Source organism: Delphinus delphis, chromosome 19, assembly GCF_949987515.2.
Source record: "Delphinus delphis chromosome 19, mDelDel1.2, whole genome shotgun sequence".
NCBI lineage: Eukaryota > Metazoa > Chordata > Mammalia > Artiodactyla > Delphinidae > Delphinus > Delphinus delphis.
This window is the reverse complement of record NC_082701.1, coordinates 25,874,171-25,899,471: the sequence shown is the minus strand read 5'-3', so window position 1 is coordinate 25,899,471 and position 25,301 is coordinate 25,874,171. Positions and strand designations below refer to the sequence as shown.

Sequence of the window (25,301 nt, the reverse complement as noted above, 5' to 3'; positions counted from 1 at the left end):
TGTTTCTATTTCATTTATTTCTGCTCTGATCTTTATGATTTCTTTCCTTCTGCTAACTTTGGGTTTTGTTTGTTCTTATTTCTCTAGTTCCTTTAGGTGTAAGGTTAGATTGTTTGAGATTTTTCTTGTTTCTTGAGGTAGGATTGTATTGCTATAAACTTCCGTCTTAGAACTGCTTTTGCTGCATCCCATAGGTTTTGGATCGTCGTGTTTTCATTGTCATTTGTCTCTAGGTATTTTTTGATTTCCTCTTTGATTTCTTTAGTGATCTCTTGGTTATTTAGTAACGTATTGTTTAGCCTCCAAACGTGTTTGTGTTTTTTACGTTTTTTTCCCTGTCATTCATTTCTAATCTCATAGCATTGTGGTCAGAAAAGATGCTTGATATGATTTCAATTTTCTTAAGTTTACTGAGGCTTCATTTGTGACCCAAGATGTGATCTATCCTGGAGGATGTTCCGTGAGCACTTGAGAAGAAAGTGTAATCTGCTGTTTTTGGATGGAATATCCTATAAATATCAATTAAATCTATGTGGTCTATTGTGTCATTTAAAGCTTCTGTTTCCTTATTTATTTTCATTTTGGATGACCTGTCCATTGGTGTAAGTGAGGTGTTAAAGTCCCCCACTATTATTGTGTTTCTGTTGACTTCCTCTTTTATAGCTGTTAGCAGTTGCCTGATGTATTGAGGTGCTCCTGTGTTGGGTGCATATATATTTATAGTTGTTATATCTTCTTCTTGGATTGATCCCTTGATCATTATGTAGTGTCCTTCCTTGTTTCTTGTAACATTCTTTATTTTAAAGTCTATTTTATCTGATATGAGTATTGCTACTCCAGCTTTCTTTTGATTTCCGTTTGCATGGAATATCTTTTTCCATCCCCTCACTTTCAGTCTGTATGTGTCCCTAGGTCTGAAGTGGGTCTCTTGTAGACAACATATATATGGGTCTTGTTTTTGTATCCATTCAGCAAGCCTGTGTCTTTTGGTTGGAGCATTTAATCCATTCACGTTTAAGGTAATTATAGATATGTATGTTCCTGTGACCATTCTCTTAATTGTTTTGGGTTTGTTTTTGTAGGTCCTTTTCTTCTCTTGTGTTTCCCACTTAGAGAAGTTCCTTTAGCATTTGTTGTAGAGCTGGTTTGGTGGTGCTGAATTCTCTTAGCTTTTGCTTGTCTGTAAAACTTTTGATTTCTCCATCGAATCTGAATGAGATCCTTGCCGGGTAGAGTAATCTTGGTTGTAGGTTCTTCCCTTTCATCACTTTCAGTATATCGTGCCACTCCCTTCTGGCTTGTAGAGTTTCTGCTGAGAAATCAGCTGTTAACCTTATGGGAGTTCCCTTGTATGTTATTTGTCATTTTTCCCTTGCTGCTTTCAATAATTTTTCTTTGTCTTTAATTTTTGCCATTTGATTATTACGTTTCTCAGCATGTTTCTCCTTGGGTTTATCCTGTATGGGACTCTCTGCACTTCCTGGACTTGGGTGGCTATTTCCTTTCCCATGTTAGGGAAGTTTTCGACTATAATCTCTTCAAATATTTTCTCGGTGCTTTCTCTCTCTCTTCTCCTTCTGGGACGCGTGTAATTCGAGTGTTGTTGCGTTTAATGTTGTCCCAGAGGTCTCTTAGGCTGTCTTCATTTCTTTTCCTTCTTTTTTCTTTATTCTGTTCAGCAGCAGTGAACTCCACCATTCTGTCTTCCAGGTCACTTATCCGTTCTTCTGCCTCAGTTATTCTGCTATTGATTCATTCTAGTGTATTTTTCATTTCAGTTATTGTATTGTTCATCTCTGTTTGTTTGTTCTTTAATTTTTCTAGGTCTTTGTTAAACATTTCTTGCATCTTCTCGACCTTTGCCTCCATTCTTTTTCGAGGTCCTGGATCATCTTCACTATCATTATTCTGAATTCTTTTTCTGGAAGGTTGCCTATCTCCACTTCATTTAGTTGTTTTTCTGGGGTTTTATCTTGTTCCTTCATCTGGTTCACAGCCCTCTGCCTTTTCATCTTGTCTATCTTTCTGTGAATGCAGTTTTTGTTCCACTGGCTGCAGGACTGTAGTTCTTCTTGCTTCTGCTGTCTGCCCTCTGGTGGATGAGGCTATCTAAGAGGCTTGTCCAAGTTTCCTGATGGGAGGGACTGGTGGTGGGTAGAGCTGGCTGTTGCTCTGGTGGGCAGAGCTCAGTAGAACTTTAATTCGCTTGACTGCTAATGGGTGGGGCTGGGTTCCCTCCCTGTTGGTTGTTTGGCCTGAGACCACCCAACACTTGAGCCTGCAGGCTCTTTGGTGGGGCTAATGGCAGCCTCCGGGAGGGCTCATGCTAAGGAGTACTTCTCAGAACTTCTGCTGCCAGTGTCCTTGTCCTCATGGTGAGCCACAGCCACCCACCGCCTCTGCAGGAGACCCTCCAACACTAGCAGGTAGGTCTAGTTCAGTCTCCCCTGGGGTCACTGCTCCTTCCCCTGGGTCCCGACGTGCACACTACTTTGTGTGTTCCTTCCAAGAGTGGAGTCTCTGTTTCCCCCAGTCCTGTCAGAGTCCTGCAATCAAATCCCACTAGCCTTCAAAGTCTGATTCTCTAGGAATTCCTCCTCCCGTTGCCGGACCCTCAGGTTCGGAAGCCTGAAGTGGGGCTCAGAACCTTCACTCCAGTGGGTGGACTTCTGTGGTATAAGTGTTCTCCAGTCTGTGAGTCACCCACCCAGCAGTTATGGGATTTGATTTTATTGTGATTGTGCCCCTCGTACCGTCTCATTGTGGCTTCTCCTTTGTCTTTGGATGTGGGGTAACGTTTTTGGTGAGTTCCAGTGTCTTCCTGTCAACGATTGTTCAGCAGTTAGTTGTGATTCTGGTGTTCTCACAAGAGGGAGTGAGAGCACATCCTTCTACTCCGCCATCTTGGTTCAGGCTCCTACTTATTTTTTTAAATTAATTAATTAATTATTTTGGCTGCGTTGGGTCTTCGTTGCTGAGCACGGGCTTTCTGTAGTTGCAGCAAGCGGGGGTTACTCTTCATTGCGGTGCGTGGGCTTCTCATTGCGGTGGCTTCTCTTGTTGTGGAGCACGGGCTCTAGGCGTGCGGGTGTCAGTAGTTGTGGCATGTGGGCTCAGTAGTTGTGGCTCGTGGGCTCTAGGGTGCAGGCTCAGCAACTGTGGCACACGGGCTTAGTTGCTCTGCGGCATGTGGGATCGTCCTGGACCAGGGCTCAAACCCGTGTCCCCTGCATTGGCAGGCAGATTCTTAAACACTGCACCACCAGGGAAGTCCCAACCACCTTGGTTCCTGATTGCAAAATTCAAAAGTTTACTCTGGCTAATTTAAAGAAAAAAAATAGAGCTCAGAGAATGGCTGGAAGACTTGACAATTGGAAGTCAGGTTCTCCCTCTGGGGCTGGGCTCATCTTCCCTAATTTCAAGAAAGCCCTACCTAATACCTGAAAATAGGATTTTATTAGCAAGAATGGAAAAGAAATAGCTCCTCTGTATTGGGGTAACCAGTCTCTAGAATGGCTCCCAATGACCCTTGTCTCCTGGTAGTCACACTCTAATGTAGACCCTTCCCAAATGAAATAAGGCCAACCTGGGTAATTGATAGGATATTGTGGAAATGACAGAGTGTGACTTTCAAGGCTAGGTAATAAAAGACCCTGTGGCTTCTGTCTTGCTCTCTCACTCTAGAGAAAGCCAGTTGCCATGTCTTCAGCACACTCAAGCAACCCTATGGAGAGGTTCATTACACTGAGGAACTCAGGCCTCCTGCCAGCTTCAGTTTTCTTGTTTCCTCATCCATAAATGGGTACAACAGTCACCATCTTGATGCCTTTAAAAGGTAATTGAGGGCCTTCCCTGGTGGTCCAGTGGTTAAGACTCTGCGCTCCCAATGCAGAGGTCCCGGATTCTATCTCTGGTCAGGGAACTAGATCCCACATGAATGCTGCAACTAAGACCCGATGCAGTGGAAGGGAGGGAGGAAGGGAGGGAGGGAGGGAGGGAGGGAGGAAGGAAGGAAGGAAGGAAGGGCAGGAGAGAGAGAGAGAAAGAAAGAGAGAGAGAGAGGGGGAGAGAGATAGACAGAAAGAAAGAACGAAAGAAAGAAAGAAATTGAAAGAAAATTACCTTCCAAAAGGTAAAGAAAAGCCCTGCATAATCTGAGGCCCCATTTCCTCTCTTCCTCAGAGCCTACCTGTCACTGCTATTCCTGGGATATGCTAACCATCCCCCTGCCTAGAGTGTTTTTATTTTTTCGGCTGAGCCACATGGCTTGCGAGATTTTATTTCCGCAACCAGGGACTGAACCCAGGCCACGGCAGTGAAAGCGCTGAGTCCTAACCACTGGACCTCTGGGAAATTCCCCTGCCTGGAGCTTTGGCACTGACTGTTCCCTCTGCCCGAGTACCCTTCCCGAAGATATGCTTCCTCACTTCTCTTAGGTCCCTGCTCAATCATCACCGTATCAGTGAGGCCTTTCCTGACCCCCTTATAGAAAATACCTCCCCCTTCTCCTTTAGTCCTTTAGTTTTCTCCCTGGTGTTTATCACCGTGTGACTTACTATAGACTTGTAAGTTTGTTATCTGTCATCCAACACCCACCAACATATAAGCAGCCTCCATGAGGTCAGGGACTTCATTTATAGCTACACCCTCAGGGCCATAATAGTGCGTGGCACACAGTAGGTACTCAGGAAATATTTGTTGAATGAATGCATTGCTGTGGCCATGGGGTGAGGTACTATGATTGACAGCCCACTCTGGAGGAAGCACGTGGGTAGAGTGGGAGGGGTTCTCCAGAGAACTTAGGGAGCATGGTGCACAAACAAGGCTGCTGGGAGAATCAGTGAGAGCTGGGACCCCCCCAGTCTTAATAGTCTGATACTTCCCACATTCGCGATTCCTCTATTCTTCACAACACCCTGGAGAGGTAGATATTATTATTCCCATTTTATAATTGATGCAACTAAGGCACAGAGAGGCTAGGCAGTATGTGAAGGCCACAGAGGGCTTCAGGAAAGGGTCCAAGGCCAAACTCATGTGTATGGACTCTGTCGCTGCATCTATTTCATCCCTATCCTACGGTGCTCACTAAACACCAAGGGGCATGGCATCCCTGGCCCTGCTTCTCGCCCTCATTTCCCAAAAGCCCCCACCAGTGTCAACCAAGTGAGAGAAGCCAGCCCCAGCCTTCCTCTGCTCCCCAGGCTCCAGGGCGGGCAATGCCAGGAAGCGTTAACAAGGAGTGTTTGTAGCAGCCACTGTCTCCAAGGAGAGGAAAGCAGAGTGGAGAGGCCGCCAGCCAGACTCCAGGCTGGCCGGTGGTGGGCGGGATGCAGCCAGCACAGCCTGTCCAGCCCTGGGGGGAGAAAGGAGTATCCTCACCTCCATCTGTCCTGGGAGGTGGCGACCTCTGAGCGGACTGGGCAGCTGGGGTGTGAGGTCGCTGCAGGGCTACCGAGTAGGAAAGTTCTGGCAGGGACTGAGGAATGGGGCGGGGGAGGGGGCAGGCCTGGCCCAGCCCAGTGGCGGCAGTGACAGTGGCTGAAGCCAGCGGCAAGTAGCAGAGCCGTCCTGGACTCTCGGAGGACAAGGGGAACCCCTGAGTCAGGGAGAACCCAGCAGGTGGTAGGAGTGAAGACACAGCTGTGGGAGAGAGGAGACAGCTGCCCCTTCCCCGGCTGGTGGTCCAGCCATGGCCCAGCCTGGGGTTGGCAGGAGGAGGCCTGGGACCCCGAGGCCTCCGGTGAGCAGCATCCGGCCCTTTAAGTCCAGCGAGCAGTACCTGGAAGCCATGAAGGAGGACCTGGCCGAGTGGCTTCGGGATCTCTACGGGCTGGACATCGACGCGGCTAACTTCCTGCAGGCGCTGGAGACGGGCCTGGCGCTGTGCCAGCATGCCAACGCCGTCACTGAGGCCGCCCTGGCCTTCCTGGCTGAGGCACCTGCCCGAGCCCAAAGCATGCCCCTGCCCCGGGCCGGGGTTTCCTGCAATGCGGCCGCCCAGCCAGGCACCTTCCAGGCCCGGGACAACATCTCCAACTTCATCCAATGGTGCCGCAAGGAGATGGGTATCCAAGGTAAGCACCCTGGCCCCCCCCTCCCCAGACCCTTATCTTGTCAGGCGTCAATCTCCTCTCTAAGGCTCAGGCTGCATCAGGGGTCAGGAGCCACGGTCCTCCTTCCAGATTTGCCTTGGGCCAGCTCATTCCTTTTCATGCCTCAGTTTCCCAATCTCATAGGAAATCCCCAATAAATAAATGTGTTGATTGGATGATTCGAGCACCTATCTCCTTTGGGTAGAGCGTCGTGCTGGGCACCGAGCGCTAAGAGGGCTGAGAACAAGTGCCAAGAAGTTTGTGGCCCAGGGAAGAGAGACAGCTGAGAAGATGCATAAATTATAGCCCAACGTGGTAGAAGCTCAAGGAGAGGCATCTGTGCTGGGGAGACAGAGGCGGAAACAGCCACCTGATGGGCCTGGAAAGACCATATAGTGGATGGAGATTTGAGCTGAGTCTTGGAGAATAAAAAGAAGTTTGGCGGACAGGGAGTTCTAGGCAGGGGGGCACAAAGAAGGCGTGTGTTTGGGCTACAGTGGGGTGGGGAGGGGACAGGGGAGGAGGCAAGTGGATGTTAGGGAGGGGCCAGCCGTGTTTGGGCCTTCCAAGACTCTAGGACTGATATCAGGCTCCCTCATCTCCTTGGCCTTGGACCCAGCAGCGGGGATGAAGCTGGGTGCCGCACCATCCTTCAGACCAAAGGCAGTGGGGGTGTGGCAGAGGGAGGGGTCAGGCCTGGCCTACCGGCCAGTCGGTGGCAACACAATATGGAACAGGACTGGAGGGTTGATAAAGGCCAGTGTTTTATCGGGCACTTACCATGTGCCAGACATTGCCTGCAAACACATAGCTATCCCTACAACAACCCCATGAAACAGACTACTTTCCCGTTTTACAGAAGAGGAGACTGAAGCTGGGACTAGCCCAAGGTCATACGTCCGGTGGGTGGGAGCGTCAGGGTTCCAAAGCTGGCAGTCAGGCTCCAGAGCCTGTACTCACCCCAGCCTGGTTATGTGTGGGCTGGGAGTTGAGTCTGGGGTGCCTGGTGGTTACTGGAGGTGAGAGGCGCGGATGGGAAGCAGCACAGACTGCTTCTTGCTCCTGGACCCATCCTGGCAAACAGAGCGGGGAGAAGGGCTGGTGGAGTTAGGCTCCTTAGCTTGGCTGTGTCCCCTCTTCTCCCCGCCACCCTGCCCCGCCATAAGGCAGCCACCTCGTCTTGCACTCAGTACCTGAGCAATTCTGTCCAGATCCTCCTAGGGGCTGGCTTGCCGCCAAGAACCTGAGACGCAACCCCCTATCCCCCATGCCTGCGTCCGCGCCCTGGTCCAGGATGGCCCCAGGGCTATCCCACCTGTTCCGCTTGCTTGCTCCGGGCAGGTCAGCAGGGATCTCAGGCTGCCTACCCTCCTCTCCCCTCTCCTGCCCCGGCCAGAGGTGCTGATGTTCGAGACGGATGACCTGGTGCTGCGCAAGAACGTGAAGAACGTGGTGTTGTGCCTGCTGGAGCTGGGCCGCCGGGCCCGGCGCTTCGGCGTCGCGGCGCCCAGCCTGGTGCGGCTGGAGGAGGACATCGACCAGGAACTGCGGCTGGAGCTGGCCCTGCCCCCGCCGCCGCCCGAGCCCCCCACGCGCCCGCCCTGCCACTTCCGCAACCTGGACCAGTTGGTGAGGGCTCCGGACACGCCCTCGGCCCCGCCTTCCTTCGCCCCGCCTCCCTCTCCACCTCCGAATCCGGCCCCTCTGAGCCACCCCCTTCTTCAGCCCCAGTCCCCTCCTCGACACTCTCTCACCGCGTGGTTGTTAAGAAGGTCGTGTGCACTTGGAGCCTCGATGCTCATCGTTTTCTTTATGAATCCAGCACCCTACGCCTCCCTCGTTTAAACCCCGTGGGACGGTTGTTAAGAACGCAGAACCTTTTCTGACTGCTTGGTTTAAGTCTTAGTTCCACTGCTTTGCAGCCGTGTGACTGGGCAAATTATTTGCCCTCTCTGTGCCTCAGCTCCCTTATCTGTACTGTGGGGATGTAACCGTGCCTACCTTCCACGACGGCGGTGGCTGTTAGATGAGCCAGCGCACGTGAAGCGCTCAGCCAGTGTCTGGCACAGAGGGTCCTGTCCTGGGAGTTAGCTCTGACTGTGACTAGGAATCACTTCTACCACCAAGGAATCGAGCTCAGGGAGGTTTCTTACCTTGCCCAAGGCCTATAGTGCGGTGGAGGCAGGATCCCCACCCAAACCTGTCAGGTTCCAAGGTCCACCTTAACCATCACACTCCACGGCCTCTGTTAGCTGACTCACGAGGGTGCTGGGCCATAGGTGCCACTCAAGGTCTTGTTCTCGTTGAGCCATTAAAAGCCTTCTGTACTTGCTTCTCAGCCCCCAGCCCTGACTTGGCAGAAGCCTTGGGTCTGGGGGGCAGGCAGGCCGCCCGTTGGGCTTGACCCAGCGTGCAGGGGGAGCTTGGCTACCTGGGCAGAGGGGAGGGCTGAACCCATTGCCCACTGCCCGCAGGTTCAGAGCCTGGTGAGCCGCTGCACGTGCCCGGTTCAGTTCTCCATGGTCAAGGTGTCTGAGGGGAAGTACCGCGTGGGAGACTCCAACACCCTCATCTTCATCCGGGTAAGTCCCTGGTCGGGGGTGGAGGGCCCTCTCTGGGGTCGGCAGAATCAGGTTTCCTTCCGTGGGACTTTGCCCAGGCCTGAAGGCAAGGACAGGAAATCACCATTCATCGCCAGTTATCAGGCCTTGGGGCTTTCCTTCTCTCCCTTGGAGAATTCCAGAAGATTCCTGACAAAGTTGGCAAGCATGTCCCCTCCTTCCATGAGGGCAGCCAGAACCAGAACCCCCCCCCATCTGCCTCCACCTTAGTTTTCAGAAGGGGGTCTCCCCAGTCAGAAGTGAGGATGAAGCATACTCCCACTTTTCCACCCACAGGCTTGGTCACAGCAAGGGGCCTGAGACCCCGTTCCCCGCCCTCCCCGCCCAGTTTGTGTTCCCCGCAGGGCCCAGCCACATCAAGCCCGCGGTCCGCGGCTCACATGCCCAGCTTGGTGCCTTCTGAGCGGCAGTACAAGTCTGAACTGTGCCTCCCGCTACTCCCCACTCCCCACCCCCTCCACCGCGCCCCATGCCTGGCCACCTGGCCAGAAACAGTCTGCACCTGGGGGTGTGGCCAGCGGCTCAGGGGCACAGCTAAGCCTTCTTCTCCTTGGGTCGGGCCACACCTGGAGGCAGAGCCAGCTCCCTGGGCCCTCACCCAGAGCCTGAGCCAAGAGCTCTGTGAAGCAGGTGGGGATGGATTGTGGCGCCCCGTTTCCACTAAGGAAGTGGACGCCTGGAGAGGCTACGTGACCTGGAGTGGAGTCGGGCCAGGACTCCTGCGGGTCCTTTAACACACACACCACGAGGGCAAAGCCAGCGCCCCCCGTTTCTGATACAAACGTGCGCAGGCGTCAACCGCTTCCCAGCGAAGGGAGAGGAGGGAGTCGGGAGGTAGACTACACAGTGCTTGGGAGATCCCTTGTCTCGCCGAGGGGCAACTTGCTGTATGTCAGCTTGGCCTCCACCCTTGACAACATGTGCTCTCTGATGCCAGTCCTGCAGGGGACTCAGGCTGCAACATAGGCACGCTCCCAACTACACGTGTGCATGTGTACGTGGATGGGAGCAAGGGCTGAAGGCCTGCAGGCTGGTCCATGGAGAGGGGACTCCCTCACCTTGCCCTCCACCTCACCCTTGCCCCCTGCAGATCCTCCGGAACCACGTGATGGTGCGTGTGGGGGGCGGCTGGGACACACTCGGTCACTATCTGGACAAACATGACCCCTGCCGGTGCACATCCCTCTGTAAGTCCCCTGAGAGTCCCTTCCCTATGACTCCGGGTCGGGAGGCCGGAAGCAGACGCGGGAGGTAGGCCTGATCTCCAGGGGCAAGAGGTGTGCAGGGGATGGAGGAAGGAAGATACTGTAGAAGGTACAGGTGTGGGTGGCCTCTCAGTTCTAGGCGGAAAGCGGGCCAGCCACGGTGCAGTACCAACTTGAGCCACAAGGTGGCGCCAAATACACAGAGAATCAGCATTTGGTCATGAGGGCATGTGGGCAGGGCTTAGGTCTGGCTCTGATGGAGGCGCCAAGCATGATTTGGAAGGTCTTTAGTCTTCCCGTAACGTCCATCAGCACCTCAAGCCACCCCAAATAAGCATGCAATCTAAGCTAAAGACGTGGACTTGCAGCTTTAAACAAGTCCCCCAGCCAGGCCCTCTGACCAGATTTCATCCCCTAACCCCTCCCTTGAGGAAATTCTGGTGCTGTCACTGTCACAGTAGGTCCCACTGTCTCTAATGCGGGATTCAGGGTGTGGGACAGCTGGGGGAGGGAACGGTGGACCCCATCAGCAGGAGTTTAACCCTTTCCTCCTCTCCTGTCTCTGGGGGGCTGTGTTGGTAGCACACAAGACGGGCAGCTTCCTGAAGCCCCCTGTCCCACTGGTGCAGCATGAAGTGAGGGTGGACGATGGGCCCTCACAGCCCCAGCCTACGATGACCATCAGCCGCTCCCAGAGCCCCCTGCCCTCCGTGGACTGGACGACATATACCTCTTCGGGTCGAAAGCAGAGGCCCCCTGCCGCCTCCTCCCCTACACCCCACCGTGAACGGAGAGCAGGAGCAGGGATCCTCAGAGAGACAGCACCATTCCCGAGGTACTGGGGAGGGACAGGGCAGGGCCTCTTCCTGCTTTGGAGTCTACATTCTCAGAGGCCACCCCACCCCAAGATAAGGGGAGCAGGTCTCCCAGCAGTGCCCCTATCCCAGCAAGACCTCAGGTGTTCAGAACCAAAAAACACCCAGTACCTTTAGGATCATCTAGTTAACTTCATACACCCTCCCATTTCACAGATGAGGAGGCTGAGGCCCATAAAGGGAACAGATTTACCCACGGTCCCTCTGCCATTTCATGGTAGAGCAGAAACTAAGACCCTCCCCACCCAAGACTGGTGACCTGTAGCTGTGGGATCTGAAGCAACCTGGGGTCCAGACCAGGCTGCTTTCTATCTGCTACACAAGGAATGGGGGAGGACACACTTAAGCAGTATCTGCTGTAAGGAAGAGTCTCTGGCAGGCACGGGGGAGAGAGAGCATCTGCTTCCTTCAACATGAAGTCTGACCCCCTGGGAGTTCTGGCTGGGGAAAGGCCATCCCTTCGCAGAGCCAGGGGACTGGGAGCCAGGGGACTGGATCAGATAGCCCTGCCGATAACCTATGATTCTCCCTTTCAGGTGCCAGGAGAAGTCACTCGCCCTGTGTTGGAGGCAGCTGCCAGATGGGGACAGCCCCCCGAGCCCCCAGTCCTCACCTACTCCCAGGGGCCAAGGCACACAGTGCACCTCCTCAGGGAAGAGGGAGGACAGATACCCCCCTGAACTCCCCAGGAGAAGGACTCCCACATCTTGGGTTCATGAGGAGACAGACAGCTGGGGAACTCGTGCCAGGACCCCCATCCCCCAGGGACTCCAAGCCCCTGAGGCCACTACCACAGGGACACCAGTAGGAGGAGCATCTCCCCTGCCTTGTTCCTCCAGCCCAGCCAAGCCTGTGGGCCCCAGGCCACCCCCCGGGGATGAGGCCGAGGGTGCCTCCTCCCAGCTTAGGGAGACAGCATCTGTCCATTCTCCATCCCCTGTTAAAGGACCCACCAAGATCCTGGTCCGGTTGCCCCCAGCTTGCCCCCCGACTCTGGGAAGAAGCTTTCCAGGGACTGCAAGTGGAGGTCCCAGGACAGAACTGGGGAGAGGGCCCATTCCATTAAGGGCCGTCACTGGGGACCTGTCTGGGTCCAGACCTGGGGACTGCTCTGTGGAAGAGAGGCAAGAGGACCAGAAGCTGGATGTCCAGGTGACAGCAGAGGCCGGAGAGCCCTGGGGCCTGGGCCCACAGCACCAGGAGGGGAGGTGCACTCCCCTGCCCTCGGGTGGGATCAAGGAGCAAGCCATCCACCACAGCCTTGGGGAGCAGCTTTTGGCCAGCATGAAGCTGCTAGAGGTGGCCGCTGTCTGCCCCCAGGGCGCAGCGTCTGGAGTCGTTCCTCGCAGTGGAGTCTACGTGCCCAGCCTGGGTGGGCGGTGGCCTGAGCCTGGGGGTCCTTATGACAAAGTCATCCAAGAACTGGCTCAGGGCCCCCCACCCCTCCTTAAGGTGGACCTGGGAGCCTGGAAGGCAGCCCCTACAGGCTGCCCTAAGCCGGCTGTAAGTGCAGGCCCAGGAAGCCCAAAACGGAAACTGGGAGCCGAAGAGAGTGGGCTGAGGACGAAAGCAAGCCCAAGTGCCAAGGGTGCCGGGACAACGAAGGTCCCGGCTCAAAGGGGGCAGGACTGCTCAGCCCCTGCTGTGTCTGCCACCCCAGAGTCCTCCACACCTTCGCCCTCCGCCCCCAGTTCTGATAAAGCCAAGGCATGTCCAGGCAAGGGCAAGAGAACACTCCGGAAGCCCCGGAGAGTCCCATCCATCTACAAGCTGAAGCTCAGGCACAGGATTCGGCCCCGGAGAGACCACAGGCCCGAGAAGCAGCCTTCACGAATTCCCAAGCCGTTGACCTGCCTCCACCTGGGTCCAGCCAAGGCACCCCCCAGGGGCAGGCTGGTGAGAGCAGTGCTGGGCAGCAATGGAGGGAAGGCAGCCCTGGGGGCTGGAGCCTCGGCAGGGGAGAAGGAGGAGGGAGAGGAGAGGAAGGGGCCAGCTGCACCCCTGGAGAGCAGCTCCCCGCCTTTGGAGGGCCAGGGGCCTCAGCAGCTTGATCAAGCCCCCGCCTCACCTGAGGAGGAGTCTTGGGTGTGAGAAGGCGCTTCTCCCCCCCCCCCCCACCCCCAGCCTGTGGGTATAGAGGAGGAGGGAAGTGAAAAGATGCCCGTGTATTCGTTGCATTCCCAACTGCAGGAACAGAAAGGAAGGTCCCTCACCTCAATACAGGGCCTTGGCCAGGAGAGTTCAGAAGACAAACAGAGACGCCATCTGGTCGGTTGAGCAGGAGGGCAACCCGTGAGTCCCAGTCCAATTCCAGGGTGGTAGGGCTACTGTCTCCCAGAACAGCTCCCCAAATTCCTGTGCTCTGTCCTCCGGCCATGCCCATTTCCACAGCTCTTATAAGTTATTAAACATGAGTGGGTCTGTCCCTGAGCCCCCAGCTCTTGAGTCCTTCACTCTACCACGGTGCAGGAAGGTGTGGCAGCATTTTCCCGCCGGAGGGGAGGAGGGGGAGGGAGCTGGGGTGAGAGAGGTTTCCCCTCTGCAGCCCCAGCCGACCTTGCCAGACAGCCCTTCTCTCCTGGAAGAGGCTGCTGCCTCAGCATCACGGACAGGGACAAGGTCGCCCCACACGGGCTCCTGCAGGACTTCAAAACTTTGCTCTGGGGGCTGGGAACTGAGATCACCGAGTCAAGAGGGATGGCTGAGAGCATTCCTTAACACATCGACACGCCTGGAGTTATGATGGGTGTGGGCCAGCGGCGGGGGGGGGGGGGGGGGGGGGGGCAGTGCTGCAGAGCCTCGGCCATGAGTGGGAGGAAGACACAAAGGCAGAAGCTGGGATTGTGTCCACTTCTGAAAGTCTTCCCAAGAAAGTGGCAGAGGGAGATGTTATGCTTCTCTTCTGAATGGTTTTGATCACCTGGCGGGGTAGGTGGAGAGGAGATGAGTCCCCAGCTCTCTCCCCTTCCCTTCATTCTCCTGGTGGGCCTGGGCTTTAGGACTCAGGCCACCTCATCGCCCAGACTGTCTGTCCCTCCAGAGCTCAGCAGGCAGAAACCCTGCAGGGAGTCCCTTCCTTCCCACGGCAGGAACTGAGCCAACACCTTGGTACAGAAACGAGGGAAAACACTCCCTGATTTTTAATCTGACTTCTGATCACAGCGCAGTGGGCGTCACACACACTTCCAGACCCTGTGGTGGGAAACCCTGGGGAAGGGAGGGCAGGGTGAAGGACAGACACTCAGAACGGGGGCGGAAGGAATCAAAATCAAAGATCTGGGGTGAAGTGGGGGTGAGAGGGTGGGTGAAGGGGGCCAGCCAGGCAATACATTCCAACGGCTCCCACAGGGGGCAGCCGGAGGCCTGGGTCCCTCACTCTCACCTCAGGTGCCTCAGAGCTGGGGGGTGACAGTGATGGGGCAGGTGAGATGCTGTCACCACTCACCCCATCCCCCTGGTGAGTCAGGGGGCAGCCCCTCTTCCTTACCCTCCCAGCCACTCCAAGGTGTGGGGGGGAGGGGAGCCACCTCCTCTGCTTCAGGGGGAGGCTCAGAGAGGGCGGGTCACTTGCCCAAAGTCATGCAGCACAGCAGGGACCAGAACCCCAAAATACTGGACTGCCCAAGGTCAGGGCAGTCACTGTCGGGCTGCGTCACCCGCAGTGAGCAGAGTGGGAATCACCTGGGGAAGCAGAAGAGAACATCGAAGCTTCCCTCTCACGCGGGATCTGGATGAGAAGTTTGCCACCCATGACGCCTCCCCCAGACTCCTCTCCATCACCACCCGAGCTACCTGGTTTCCTGGTCTATACGCCACAGCTTGGCTACATCGAGGCTAGGCTCTTCTCTCCGTCTCTCTTCTAACAAGGGACCTCGCTATCCTCCCACCAGAGAAGGGCTGAGGGCTCAGCCTCAGGGAGAACTTGGCAAGGCGGCCGGGGACTCGCACCATTTCTCCCGCCCTCCAAATCCCCCAGTAATCCCGCAGGTCACTCCTAGTATCTTCATTACTTTTGTTATTTCTAAATCGGTACAAAACTGACAGTGATCAGCTCCGGTGACAAGAGGTAGAAACTGGCCAGGCAGCCGGAGAAAATGGGGCGGAGTGAGTCAAGGCATGGGGCCAACTGGTGTCGGGACGAGGGGGCGTCAGATCCTGAGGGCCTCCATCCAGGGGTGGGGATGCCGGTATATCTCCCCCAAGCATAGGGGTTCCCATAATTCTTTTCCCGGCTCTGCCCCTCCCCAGATTAATCGGGGTAATCTGAGATTCAAGGCGGGCAAGGTCTGGGGCAGTCAGCTTGGGGTCAGATGGGGAGAAAAAGTCTTCCCTGGCACGACCTGACTGCCTCCCTCCACACCCCGCCCACCACCAGACACCCCCACTCCCCCCCAAACATCCTCCAGTTTGGCAGACCACTGGACGCTGGCATCATGGAAATAAATCTATCATTTGTGGGCAATCCCTCTCCACACTCGGTCAAGAAAAAAATGTTGAACCCAGGGGGTGATCTGACTTTAGGGTCAGGAAGTGGGAGAGGGGCACCCGGCAGGGACGGACCATCGAGTTAAGGCTGGAAGGTAGCTTGTTGCGTCTATTGGGGCTGTTGGGCAGGGAGGTCTCCCTGGAAGCAGGGGGAGCTCTGCCTCCTCCCCCTGACTGATCCAGGACTTCAACCCTCGGACCCCGGTTGTGGGCCCTGGGCCACCCGCATCGCCCCGCCCCGTGCCGGTGGGGCTGACGGTCAGAAGGCTGGCCTCACGAAGAGGTGCTGCCGGGACCTGCGACAGGGGGTGGATAAAATGAGAGCCCTGTGAACGAAGCTGGAGGTGGCGAGGGTGGGTAAGACAGCTGAGGACCAACTGACGCTTGGGCAGACAGACAGACACGGGAGAAGAAGACGCGGAACAATGACAGCCACACTCTCTGGAGGTGACGGGTGCGGGCCCGGTCAACAATGCACCTCTCCACCCCCGCCCTCCGTGTCACGCGCTCACCCCCAACCCCCAGGGGCGACGGCGCTCCTAGGGGCCCGGCCGCGGTCTGCACGAACTACAGCACTAAAGGCGGCCGTCCCAGGAAGACAGACTGGGGAGAGGGGGGAGGACGGGGCAGCTAAGGGGAAGCTCCCTCTCGCCCTCCGCCTCTCCCGGGGAGGGCGCGGCTGCGGGGGCGGTCCAGGAGTTCTCTTCCTGCCCCTCCCCGCCCAGGCCTGCCGGGGCTGCGGCCCGTGGGGCGCGGCGTCACATGATGGCGCAGCGGTTGCGGCGCAGCGCGCCCTGGAAGCGCAGGGCGGCGTGCACGTGCTTGCAGCGTGCGCAGCCGACGCTCTTGAGCAGCTCGCTGAAGAGCAGCAGGATGTGCCAGTTGTACTTGGCCGAGCACTCCACGTAGCCGCACTTCCAGGTCTTGCGCACCAGATGTGACACGTTCCAGCGCGGGATCACGCGTCCGCGCTGCAGGTCCCTCTTGTTGCCCACGATGATGATGGGCGTCTCCGAGGTGCCGATCACCCTGCTGGGCGAGGTGGGAATCTCAGAACCCCACAGTCTAGTCTCACAACCTCCCCCCCGCCCCGGACTTCAAGAAGGGCGGGCTGTGCCTGGTCAATACTACTACTACCATCCATCTGTTCCAGGCGCAGCGCTGTAACTGACGCAACTGATGCAAAAGGTGGGTGTTAATGTTCTCCCCATTGTACAGATGAGGAACCTGAGCCTGGCTTAAAGTCATGCGGCTGAGGCGCCCTGGAAGTCTCCTTCCCCTAGCCTCTGCTCTTTACTGCACTAGACTAGCCACCCCATGGTAAGGGTCCCCAAATGAGTTAACAGAAACGGGGACGGCAAAATGTCGTGAGTGTGTGTTTGAGTATGTGTGGGAACCAGAGGCACGTGATCTGTTTCCCTCCCACTGCACCCTTTTCACGGGAAGTGGCCAGCACAGGGGCATCCACTGAGGTGGCAGTGGAGTGTATCCTGGCCCCTCACCTCGTCTCTAGGATCTGCTGGCGGATGGTCTTGACGTACTCAAAGCTGTCAAAGCAGCAGATGTCGTAGACCAGGATGTAGGCGTGGACGCTCCGGAGTCCCCTGCAGCAGGCGTCTGCCCACTCCTGCAACACCCCCAGCCAGCACCAAGGTCAGAGCAGCCATAAGGGCTCCCCGTGCCCCCAGCCACCTCCCGCCATACACAGCACTCTCACCTGCCACTGCACCCTAAGCCTTGCACACTCGCCAATCCCCAGGAGGCCAGGCCCAGGGCACAACGGCAGAGTTCAGGTGTGGCTTCCCCACCTCCAAGCCAGGATGGGGCAGGGCCGCTGTCTGTCTTGTGCACTCCTGGAGCTGAGATCTGCCTTGTCCCATTTTGTCCCCCAATCCATCCATCCAGTCCTTTGTTCGATTACATTTATTAAGCGCCTCTACGAGCCCAGCCCTGAGCTAGTTGTTGGACCTGTTGAAATCTTCTCTATCTTCCCAGGCCTCAGCTCAGATGCCTCTTCCTCCTCTAAGAAGCCTTCCCGCAAGCAGGGGACTATTCCCTTCATCTTCTGTGTTCTAAGAACAGTTCAATTATACCTTGGTCAGAGCTGTTTCCATTCCCAGGTCCCCACTTCTGCTGTGAGCTCCTGAGAGGACCAGAGTCCAGCCTTCCTCATTTTTACATACCTCCTCCTCCTAGGCTCTTTAATTGCACTACCTAGGCTGGTGAACTCTCCACGGTCCTGGATCCCACCTGGTCCGTGCTGGAATCAACCCAATTCCTGCCTGTAACACAGCCCTTAGATTGCTACCTGAGGTACCCCTTCTGTTTGCTTCACTCTGCCCTCAAAGTTGAGAAGAAGAGGCCTGAGGAGAAAAAGGTTGAGACTGGATGCCTAATGGGGGCTGATGTTGAGCAGGGCCCCAGGGCAGCTCCAGGGAGATGGAACTTCCTGAATGCCAGTGGCAAATTCTCTGGGAAGGGCCCGGGCTCAAGCTGAACAGGCCCCAGGCAAACCTGAGTGCACCAAAGAGAAGATTGCTTAAGAGATGAGTTAGCTAATTAACCTGCCAGCAGATGAGAATTGCAAGGGCAGCGGCAGAAAGCAGCCAGAGTGTGGAAAGACGGGCCTCCCAGGACAAGGGGAACTAGGGTTTTCTCTAGGAACTAGAGCCCCGGCAAAAGACTAGAGGGAGAGGCAGGCATATCTCCTGTGCCAGCTTAGGAGCTGAATTGGGGTAGGGATCAGGCATGGAGGACTACAGCTGGTTCTACACTGCAGAGAAGGATTAAAAGGGGAAAGACTTGGGCCACAGTGGTGGAGCGTTAAGTCCGACTCCAGAAAAGCACTTCCCGATTCAAAGGCTTCGAAGCTGCTGCAGTGGATTTCTCCAGGGAGATGATGTGGCATCTTTTCTTTGTGCTGAGTTTTAACTTTGGTGCAGGGGGAAGATGCTGAGGACAAATCTAAAATCATAGAAAACCATGAACTGGTTTCTCAGGCCAGGAAAGACTGTATTGCACTGGACACAGGACCTCTGGGAGCTTGGGGCCCCAGAGCGTACGCTGTTCCTCCTCCATTCCATGCATGGAGCGGAGATCAGCAGGAGTGGGAGGGATGGGGAAATAGGCAGAGAGGCTCCCATATTCCTCCAGCTCTCTGCTGGGGAGAGGGAACAGCTGCCAGCCTTCGAGGGGGACAGCCCCACCTCTCTCCCAACATGCTACCTCCTCAAGGGGGCCTCCAGGCTGCCTCCCACCCACTCCTCTCTGGGGGCTCCTAAAAGGGAGAGAAAGAAGGCTCCCGATTGGCTGGGTTGCCCCTTTACCCCTGATTGAAGGGAGGGAGTAAGAAAGCTCAGCTTGCCTTCCAGCTAGCTCCATGCAGAATTCCAGATGGTAAAAGACCATCTTGGAGCTGTATCAAGACAGAGAAGGAGCAATGGAAACTGAGTCCAGTTCCGAGGACACAGGAGCTGAGGGAGCCTCAGCCACCTGGGTGCCAACCATGCATTTGCTGCTTGTTCCTTGGGTGGGTTGCACACGCCCTCTGACATTAGCTTCCTTCTCTGATAGGAGGAGAGAGGCTGCAGAAGCAAGAGCTGAGACGACCCTAGAAACGCCGCTCTCCTGGGCTGGATCTCATCTGGCTTTGGGGAAGAATGTATTCTTATTTTCAGACAGTAACCAGTGGGATTCTACTATTTGATCTTTGGGGCATGCAGGATCCTGTCTCAGCATTTCTTTGCCCAAAGTCCCTTTCTTGTGCTTCAGGGGTGACGTCTTGGACATCCTTGTAGAGTCCAAAACTCAGGGTCAATCAGGAAGAAAAGGCCAATGATCCAACAGGAAGATGGGCAAAGGCATTAATAGTTTTCAGAAAAAGAAAGGCAAAGGCCCTCAAACATATGAAAAGATGCTCGACTTCACTCATAAGCAGAGATGTAAATAAAAAGTACACTGAGATTATCCTATCTCATCTATCAGACTGTCAAAAATCCAAAAGTTTGACAATACACTCTGATGGCTTTAGGGAAACAAGCACTCATGTAACATCCCTCACAGGAGCACAAACTATGCACCTTAATGGAGGGGTGTGTGGAATCTGGCACCTTCCAAACTCCAGTTGCATTTATCCTTTGACCTAGCAATGCCATTTCCAGAAATCGATCCCACAGATATGCCTTCCTGTGTACAAAATGACTATTACAAGGCTATTCACTGTGGCATTGTTTTGAAGCAAAAGTTTGGAAACAACCCACTTGTCCAACAAGAGGGGACTTCATAGTACATCTTTCCAATGGAATACAGTGTAGCCATGAAAAAAGAATGAAGACCTCTAGATACTGACATGGAAAGACCTACAGGTTAAAATGTCAAGCCAAATAAACAAAGAAAAAACCCAAACAAACAAACAAAAGGTGCAGACAGTTTTGTTTTTGTTTTTGTTTTTAATGCAAGAAGGGAAGTGGAATAAGAATACATTTTCTTATTTAGGTAAAGAAAAACTGGAAGTGTGAATAAAAAAACCAATGAGAATGGCTATAGAATGGGACAAGAACTGGGGTAAAGGGAGCAGGGGTGGGACTGAGATTTCTTTGGGTGTACTTTTTGTTTGTTTGTTTTAACAAAATTTGGGCTTTTAAATTGTATCTTCCCGATTCCAAAACCGAAATTACAATTTAAACACACAACAAAATGTGAAAAATAAACCCAGCTCAATGCACAGGACCAGAGCGGGATCTGAGCATCCACTCAGGCTACCGTTAGTCTCCTCTGGAGGAGAAATAGAACACCTGACCTTGGACCCACTGCCCTGACCTCACTGTTTCCAAGGTGTGATGTGTGGATCAGGCTTTTGTCTTTGGTGCTGATGCTCCCACACCTAGGATGGGAGAGACAGGTGTCCCCGAGGTTGGGCGAAGGTCCTCGTGCCCGGAGTTGCTGACACAGTGCTGAGCCTGAGCCCTTCCCCAGCCCCCAGCTCCACCCGAGAGATTGCTCTATTTGCACAGTTACAACTGGCCAAGCGGTGGCCCGTGCCCTCCGGGCCTCCACCGTGCCTAGCCTTCCTGGAGCAACTCTGCGCTCTGGTCAGGGGCTTCTTTGGTGAGCCAACATGTCTAGGGCTCAGCTTCCCCCTGCACCCGACTCCCGCTCAAGCCAGAGGTAGAGAGCAGGAAGAAGGACCCGGTCCTGCAGGCTGGACCCTGTAAGCCAGGGCACTGGGGGCATCTGAATCCAACCCCTGCAGGAAAGGCCGCCCCGAGGGCCAGTCCTGAGGTCAGGGGACAAAGCATCACTTAAGAGAAAAGGCCCTTGGGCAAGAGATCTGATTGGGGTCTCCAGTCTCTGAGAACACACCTTTCCCAGGTCCCAGCCTTTTCTTCTGTTGTCCCTTCTACAGATGACATGGGTCTGAGGCCATGGGAGGCAGCGCCCAGAATATTAACAGGCATCCGGCGCTCTATGCCTTTCTCTTCACTGACCCTTACCTGCCCAGATCCTACCTAGCTGAGACATCACCTCCTGTGACCCCCACCCTCACACACCTTCGTGGGGCAGATGCCCCTTCAGGGCTGTCTTAGTTCCCGCATCCCCTGCAATCATGACACTCATGGAACTACGTAATAGCTGACTGTTTGTCTTCTAACCAGGCTATGAGTTCCTCGAGAGCAAACTGCTCTGTCTTGAGCACCATTCTATCCCAGTGCCCACCACAGGGCCTGGTACACATCAGACGTTCGTCAAATATTTGTTGAATAAACCAGTGCACAAATGAATGGATTCCTGGCACGGCTCTAAGTAGGGCGGCCCGTGGTGCAGCGCGGAGTTCTCAAAGCCAGCAATAGGGCCGGAGCCAGGAGAGGGTTGGGGTCCAGGCTGTCCTCCACCCTGTCCCCCACCCCCACCCCCCTACCTGCAGCGTATTGACAGGGAAGGCGCTGATGGGCGGGAAGTCGAGGATCTGGAGGTCGTGCACGTGGCCGTTCATGACGACAGCAGGCAGGTAGAGGCGGCGGGCGGTGGTGGGCACGCAGACCTCGCTGAACTCGTTGTACAGGAACTGGCGCACGATGGCACTCTTGCCCACGCCTCGCGCCCCCAGCACGGCCACCCGGTAGGTGGAGACCATGCCTCCCGCCCCGCTCCGCCACCTCGTCCTCGCCGCTGCCTGGGGCTCCCCCGGGCTGCATATTCCAGGGGCTGGGGGCTCAGCCACCGTCAGGACCAATCATCGCTGCCCCTGCTCGCCCTGGGCCCTCTGCGGCCTCCACCTGGACTGTGGAAACAAGAGGTGGGCTCGGTGGGGCTGGCTTCTCCTTGGACAGATCCTGTACTTTTCTACCTTGGGGAATGTCACTGGAGCTGTTACTACTGCCACTTGGGATGCCTTCCCTTCCCCAGAGCCCCTATCCCATCTATCCAGAACCTCCCCATCCTTCCTTCTCCATTCTCCCTGCCGTCCATCCCATCAGTGGGAATCCATCTTTCTTGACTTGTATTATGACCTGACTTTCGGCCGGTCTGACTCCCAGACCCAGGCAGGCCACAGAGCGGAGTGGAAAGAGCACTAGACTTGGCTTCAAGTCCCAGCCTTCCCACTGAGCCCGGGGCAAGACAGCAACGCCTCGCAGCCTTGGTCTCCTGGTCCTCAGGAGTGAGACCAGGCCAGTGCGTCTCCGTGGAGGCAGTCCTGGCATTTTGTGGAGAGAGAATTCTTTATCGAGCAGGGCATTTCACATCCCCAGCTGCCTGGAGGTACTTGCCAGCAGCAGCCTCTAGTGACCATGATGACCCAAAATGCACTCCCCCCACCTTCCCAAGCACCCCCTGCTGAGAATCCCTGGATTGGCCGATGACCTTGGCTCTGTGGAGCGTGACACCTGTGGAGCAGTTACTCTAAGTCAGCATGCCCACGTGGTTATCCTTAGTCGATACAGTATCCCCAGGTAATAGGTATTCCCACTTTGGAGAGAAGACCCAGAGGGAGGGAGACACGAGCCCAGGCACACAGCTGGGAAAGGCGGGCTACTCCTTTCTACAACGTTGCATTACTTCAGCTTCCAAGTTTAGGGATTCTAGCTGGCGTAGGCCACAGGCCAAGGGCTGGGTCTGATTATCTGGCAACCCCCTGAGCTCAGAGGACCTGGCATGCAGCAGGTGCCCGGGAAAGGGCTGCTACAGGATTGAACCTTGACATGGATTCGTTAGCTCATTCTTGCTCAGTTTCAATGACTTTAGAGCATGGGTATAAATCCAGCTCTGATGTTCCCTGGCTGTGGATCTGAGCCACATTCTGCACACTTACAAAGAAGGATCATTAGCCTCTACTCCTGAGATAATCCAAGTAAGCCTCTTAGCCAGGTGCCTTCTCTTTCTGTTGAGGATGGTGACCAGGGAGGCTGGTACATGCCTGAGACCTCCTGTTTGGGGACTATTCCCAGGAGGGTGACACCAGTGCCTGCTAAATGGGTCCAAGGCAGATGGGTTCGCTGGGTTTGGATGGGGCCATGCTCTCCAGCACATATGCATGTTTTCTCTGTGGATGCATGCCCTTTCCACATATGCACAGCTCACAGCACAATGTCCCTCAGTCCAGTCCGTCCTGGTTCACAGGACCCAATCCACATGTGCACATGCAGCATAGTAAACCAATGGCAGGATCTGGAGTGAGGTCCACCGGCATTGGATTCTCCGCTCTGCCGCTCACCTAAAGTGTGATCTTCGGCAAGGAACGTCATAGGGTGTTGTGAGGCCGGAGTAGGTGTTCAATAAACAGTGGCCATTGTTATGCACAGGGGTCCTTCACTCATCGATCACAATGGGACCTCCTAGCCATCCCAGATGGGTCACTCTGCACTACTGCACTGTTGCTCATGTACATGTAGTGTGTGTGTGTGTGTGTGCAATTCTCCCCATTTTATTGAAGGTAAAAACAAAACCAAAAAAACCCCCACAGATTTAGGGATGTGAAGACCACATAGCCAGTTGAGCTGTCAACTAAGACTAGGACTCTCATCTCCTTCTTGTCCCATGCAGTGTCCCTTCCCAACAAGTGCTTCTCTATTTCTGTGAGCTCCCAACTGGGAGAAGTACCAGCCCCTCCTCCCCATAAATCCCTCCAGGGCCCTGGGCTTCTCAGGCATCCCTGGACACTGTCAGCATGGCAGAGAGCCTCAGCTGGGTTAATTACATAACCAGCACAAGCAGGTGGGGAGGGGGCACCTTAGGGGAGGAAGAGAAGGCAAAGAATGCCAGAAGTGTCCTGGCCTCCCCCTGGGTGTGGCAACTTAGAGGGATCTAGGATGTAGCCTACCTGCAGATTCTCCTGGATAACCCATTCCCTGCCCTGAAATCAACCCTTTCTGGGGGAATAGCTGGGAAATAAAAGCGGGGCACAGCGCTAGAGCCAGGGAGGGGGTGCCAGAGAGGCCCCTAGTCTGGGGACAGCCTCCTGGAAGTCACCAGGCCCTGACTCAGAGGTGACTGGTGCCCCCTCCCGCTTCCCAGGCGGGGGTCCTGGGTCTAAGTGTTTGTTAATGCAACATCCCCAGCTGGGTGGGGGTGGAAGAGGGCTGTCCGGAGAGGCAGGGCCCAGGCCCCTGAGCCTCCCTCCCCAAGGCCTGTGCTCTGCAGTGAGTCTGCAGACAGCGCCCGGGGACATACACTGGGGCCAAAGCCTGCTTCTGGTTCCTCTTCCCTGGACCTGGACGCCTGAGTCCCAGCCCCAGACTGAGGGCGGGGGCTTTGCAGGTCCCGTGGGCCGAGTCACACGTCTGCCCGCTGTCTGTCCCCATCACATTCATGTGGGAGTGGGTGGGTGCGGGCGTCGGAGGATGCTGAGCTCCCTATGACCTGATTGGTGGGAGTTCTGGGTGAGGGGGATGCCGGAGCCCAGCCTGCTCTCCGCCTCCAGCACCTCGCAGGCAACCCCCCTCACCACCCCGCCAGCACCAGCTCTCACGTGGCCGCCCCGCGCCACTTCCCCGCCAGTCCGCCGGCCCCCACCTCCCTCCTCGCCCCCGTCGCGCCCCCCCATTCCCCCACCGACCCACCCCGGCCCCGGCCCGCCCGCTCGCCCAGCCTCCCGCCGCTTACCCGGGGCCGTCCTAGCTACCCCCAGCCCGGGCCGGCCGGCCGGTGGGGCCGCGCTCCCCCCGGGCTCCGGTGCTGCCCCCCGGCTCCCCGGCCCGGGGGGAGAGAGGTGGGAGCGCCCCCGGCTGCGCAGTCTGGGCGGGCTCAGGGCGGGCGCGGGGGGAGCAGGTGCTGGCCGCCGAGTGGGTAGGACACCTCCAGCCCGGTTCTCCCTCCGGAGCGCGCCGCCCGCTCGCGCTGGGAGGAGGAGGAGGCGGGAGCGGGGCGGGGGGCGGGGGGCGGGGGGGGGCGTGCCCCGCTGGCGTTCTGCTGGGTCCCTGAGCCTGCCATATTCACTTGGGAAGCCCTGGACAAATTCTTTAATCCCGAGCCTCGACCTTCACCCCTCCCGACTCTCCCTGCGGTATTTTTAGCTCTAACCTGGAGGGCTGGGAGAAAGGGACCGGAGAGGCCCTAAAGCCTTTGGCTTCACTCCATATCCCACCCCCGCCACACACCCCAGGTTCCCTCTCTAGGTCTCTTCTGACCCTTCCCAGTTCAGTCATTGGACGGTCGCCCACTGTGTGCCTCGCACCGTGTGCTAGAGAGGCATCCAGACTCCTCTCCGCCACCGCACCGGAGGACTGCGAAGGGCGGTCATTTTCACCCGTCACTGCAGCAGGGAAAGAAGAGCAGAGCAGGCTGGCAAAGCAAAGCTCATCCCAGGCCAACGAATGACCTCCATCCCCTGAAACGACTGCTCCCCTCCCCTCTCCTCTCCAGAGGGGGTGATGCCAGCATTTGCCAGGGGAGAGGGCAGAATCGCCCGTGTATTTACTCTAAAACAGTCGTGGTCAGTGTCATTCCTCACGGGTAGCTAACATTTAATGAGTATGTGCCAGGCCATGTGCTCTCAGCTTTGCCTGCATCTTCAGAGTTAACGCTCAC

At 55.9% G+C, this 25,301-nt stretch overlaps 2 protein-coding genes across 3 annotated transcripts; one reads left to right on the top strand and one right to left on the bottom strand.

Moving 5' to 3' along the window:
- The first annotated feature begins 5,689 nt into the window (after positions 1–5,689).
- GAS2L2 (growth arrest specific 2 like 2) lies at positions 5,690–12,884 on the top strand. The gene is made up of 6 exons (XM_059997101.1): positions 5,690–6,074; positions 7,489–7,721; positions 8,567–8,674; positions 9,804–9,900; positions 10,501–10,753; positions 11,330–12,884. Exons 1-6 carry the CDS (start codon positions 5,690–5,692, stop codon positions 12,882–12,884), a joined length of 2,631 nt encoding a protein of 876 aa, XP_059853084.1.
- Positions 12,885–13,910: 1,026 nt separating this feature from the next.
- Positions 13,911–24,574, bottom strand: RASL10B (RAS like family 10 member B). 2 transcript variants are annotated; one of them, XM_059998327.1, is made up of 4 exons: positions 24,378–24,574; positions 21,196–21,558; positions 16,781–16,905; positions 13,911–16,310 (listed from the first exon to the last, which is right to left on the bottom strand). In XM_059998327.1, the coding sequence occupies exons 2-4, from the start codon at positions 21,409–21,411 to the stop codon at positions 16,037–16,039; spliced, it is 615 nt and encodes a 204-aa protein (XP_059854310.1). In that variant the 5' UTR covers positions 21,412–21,558; positions 24,378–24,574; the 3' UTR covers positions 13,911–16,036. The 2 variants fall into 2 exon arrangements, with proteins under 2 accessions (XP_059854310.1, XP_059854311.1); XM_059998328.1 differs by having other exon boundaries at positions 13,911–16,307.
- Positions 24,575–25,301: the final 727 nt, after the last annotated feature.

Coding starts and splice junctions, on each gene's coding strand:
- GAS2L2 (XM_059997101.1), top strand. CDS start 5,690: ATGGCCCAGCCTGGGGTTGGCAGGAGGAGGCCTGGGACCCCGAGGCCT. Junction 7,722..8,566: donor TCCGCAACCTGGACCAGTTG/GTGAGGGCTCCG, acceptor CACTGCCCGCAG/GTTCAGAGCCTGGTGAGCCG. Junction 8,675..9,803: donor ACACCCTCATCTTCATCCGG/GTAAGTCCCTGG, acceptor TGCCCCCTGCAG/ATCCTCCGGAACCACGTGAT.
- RASL10B (XM_059998327.1), bottom strand. CDS start 21,411: ATGGTCTCCACCTACCGGGTGGCCGTGCTGGGGGCGCGAGGCGTGGGC. Junction 16,906..21,195: donor TCCCTGTCAATACGCTGCAG/GTAGGGGGGTGG, acceptor GGGGTGTTGCAG/GAGTGGGCAGACGCCTGCTG. Junction 16,311..16,780: donor CAGCAGATCCTAGAGACGAG/GTGAGGGGCCAG, acceptor CACCTCGCCCAG/CAGGGTGATCGGCACCTCGG.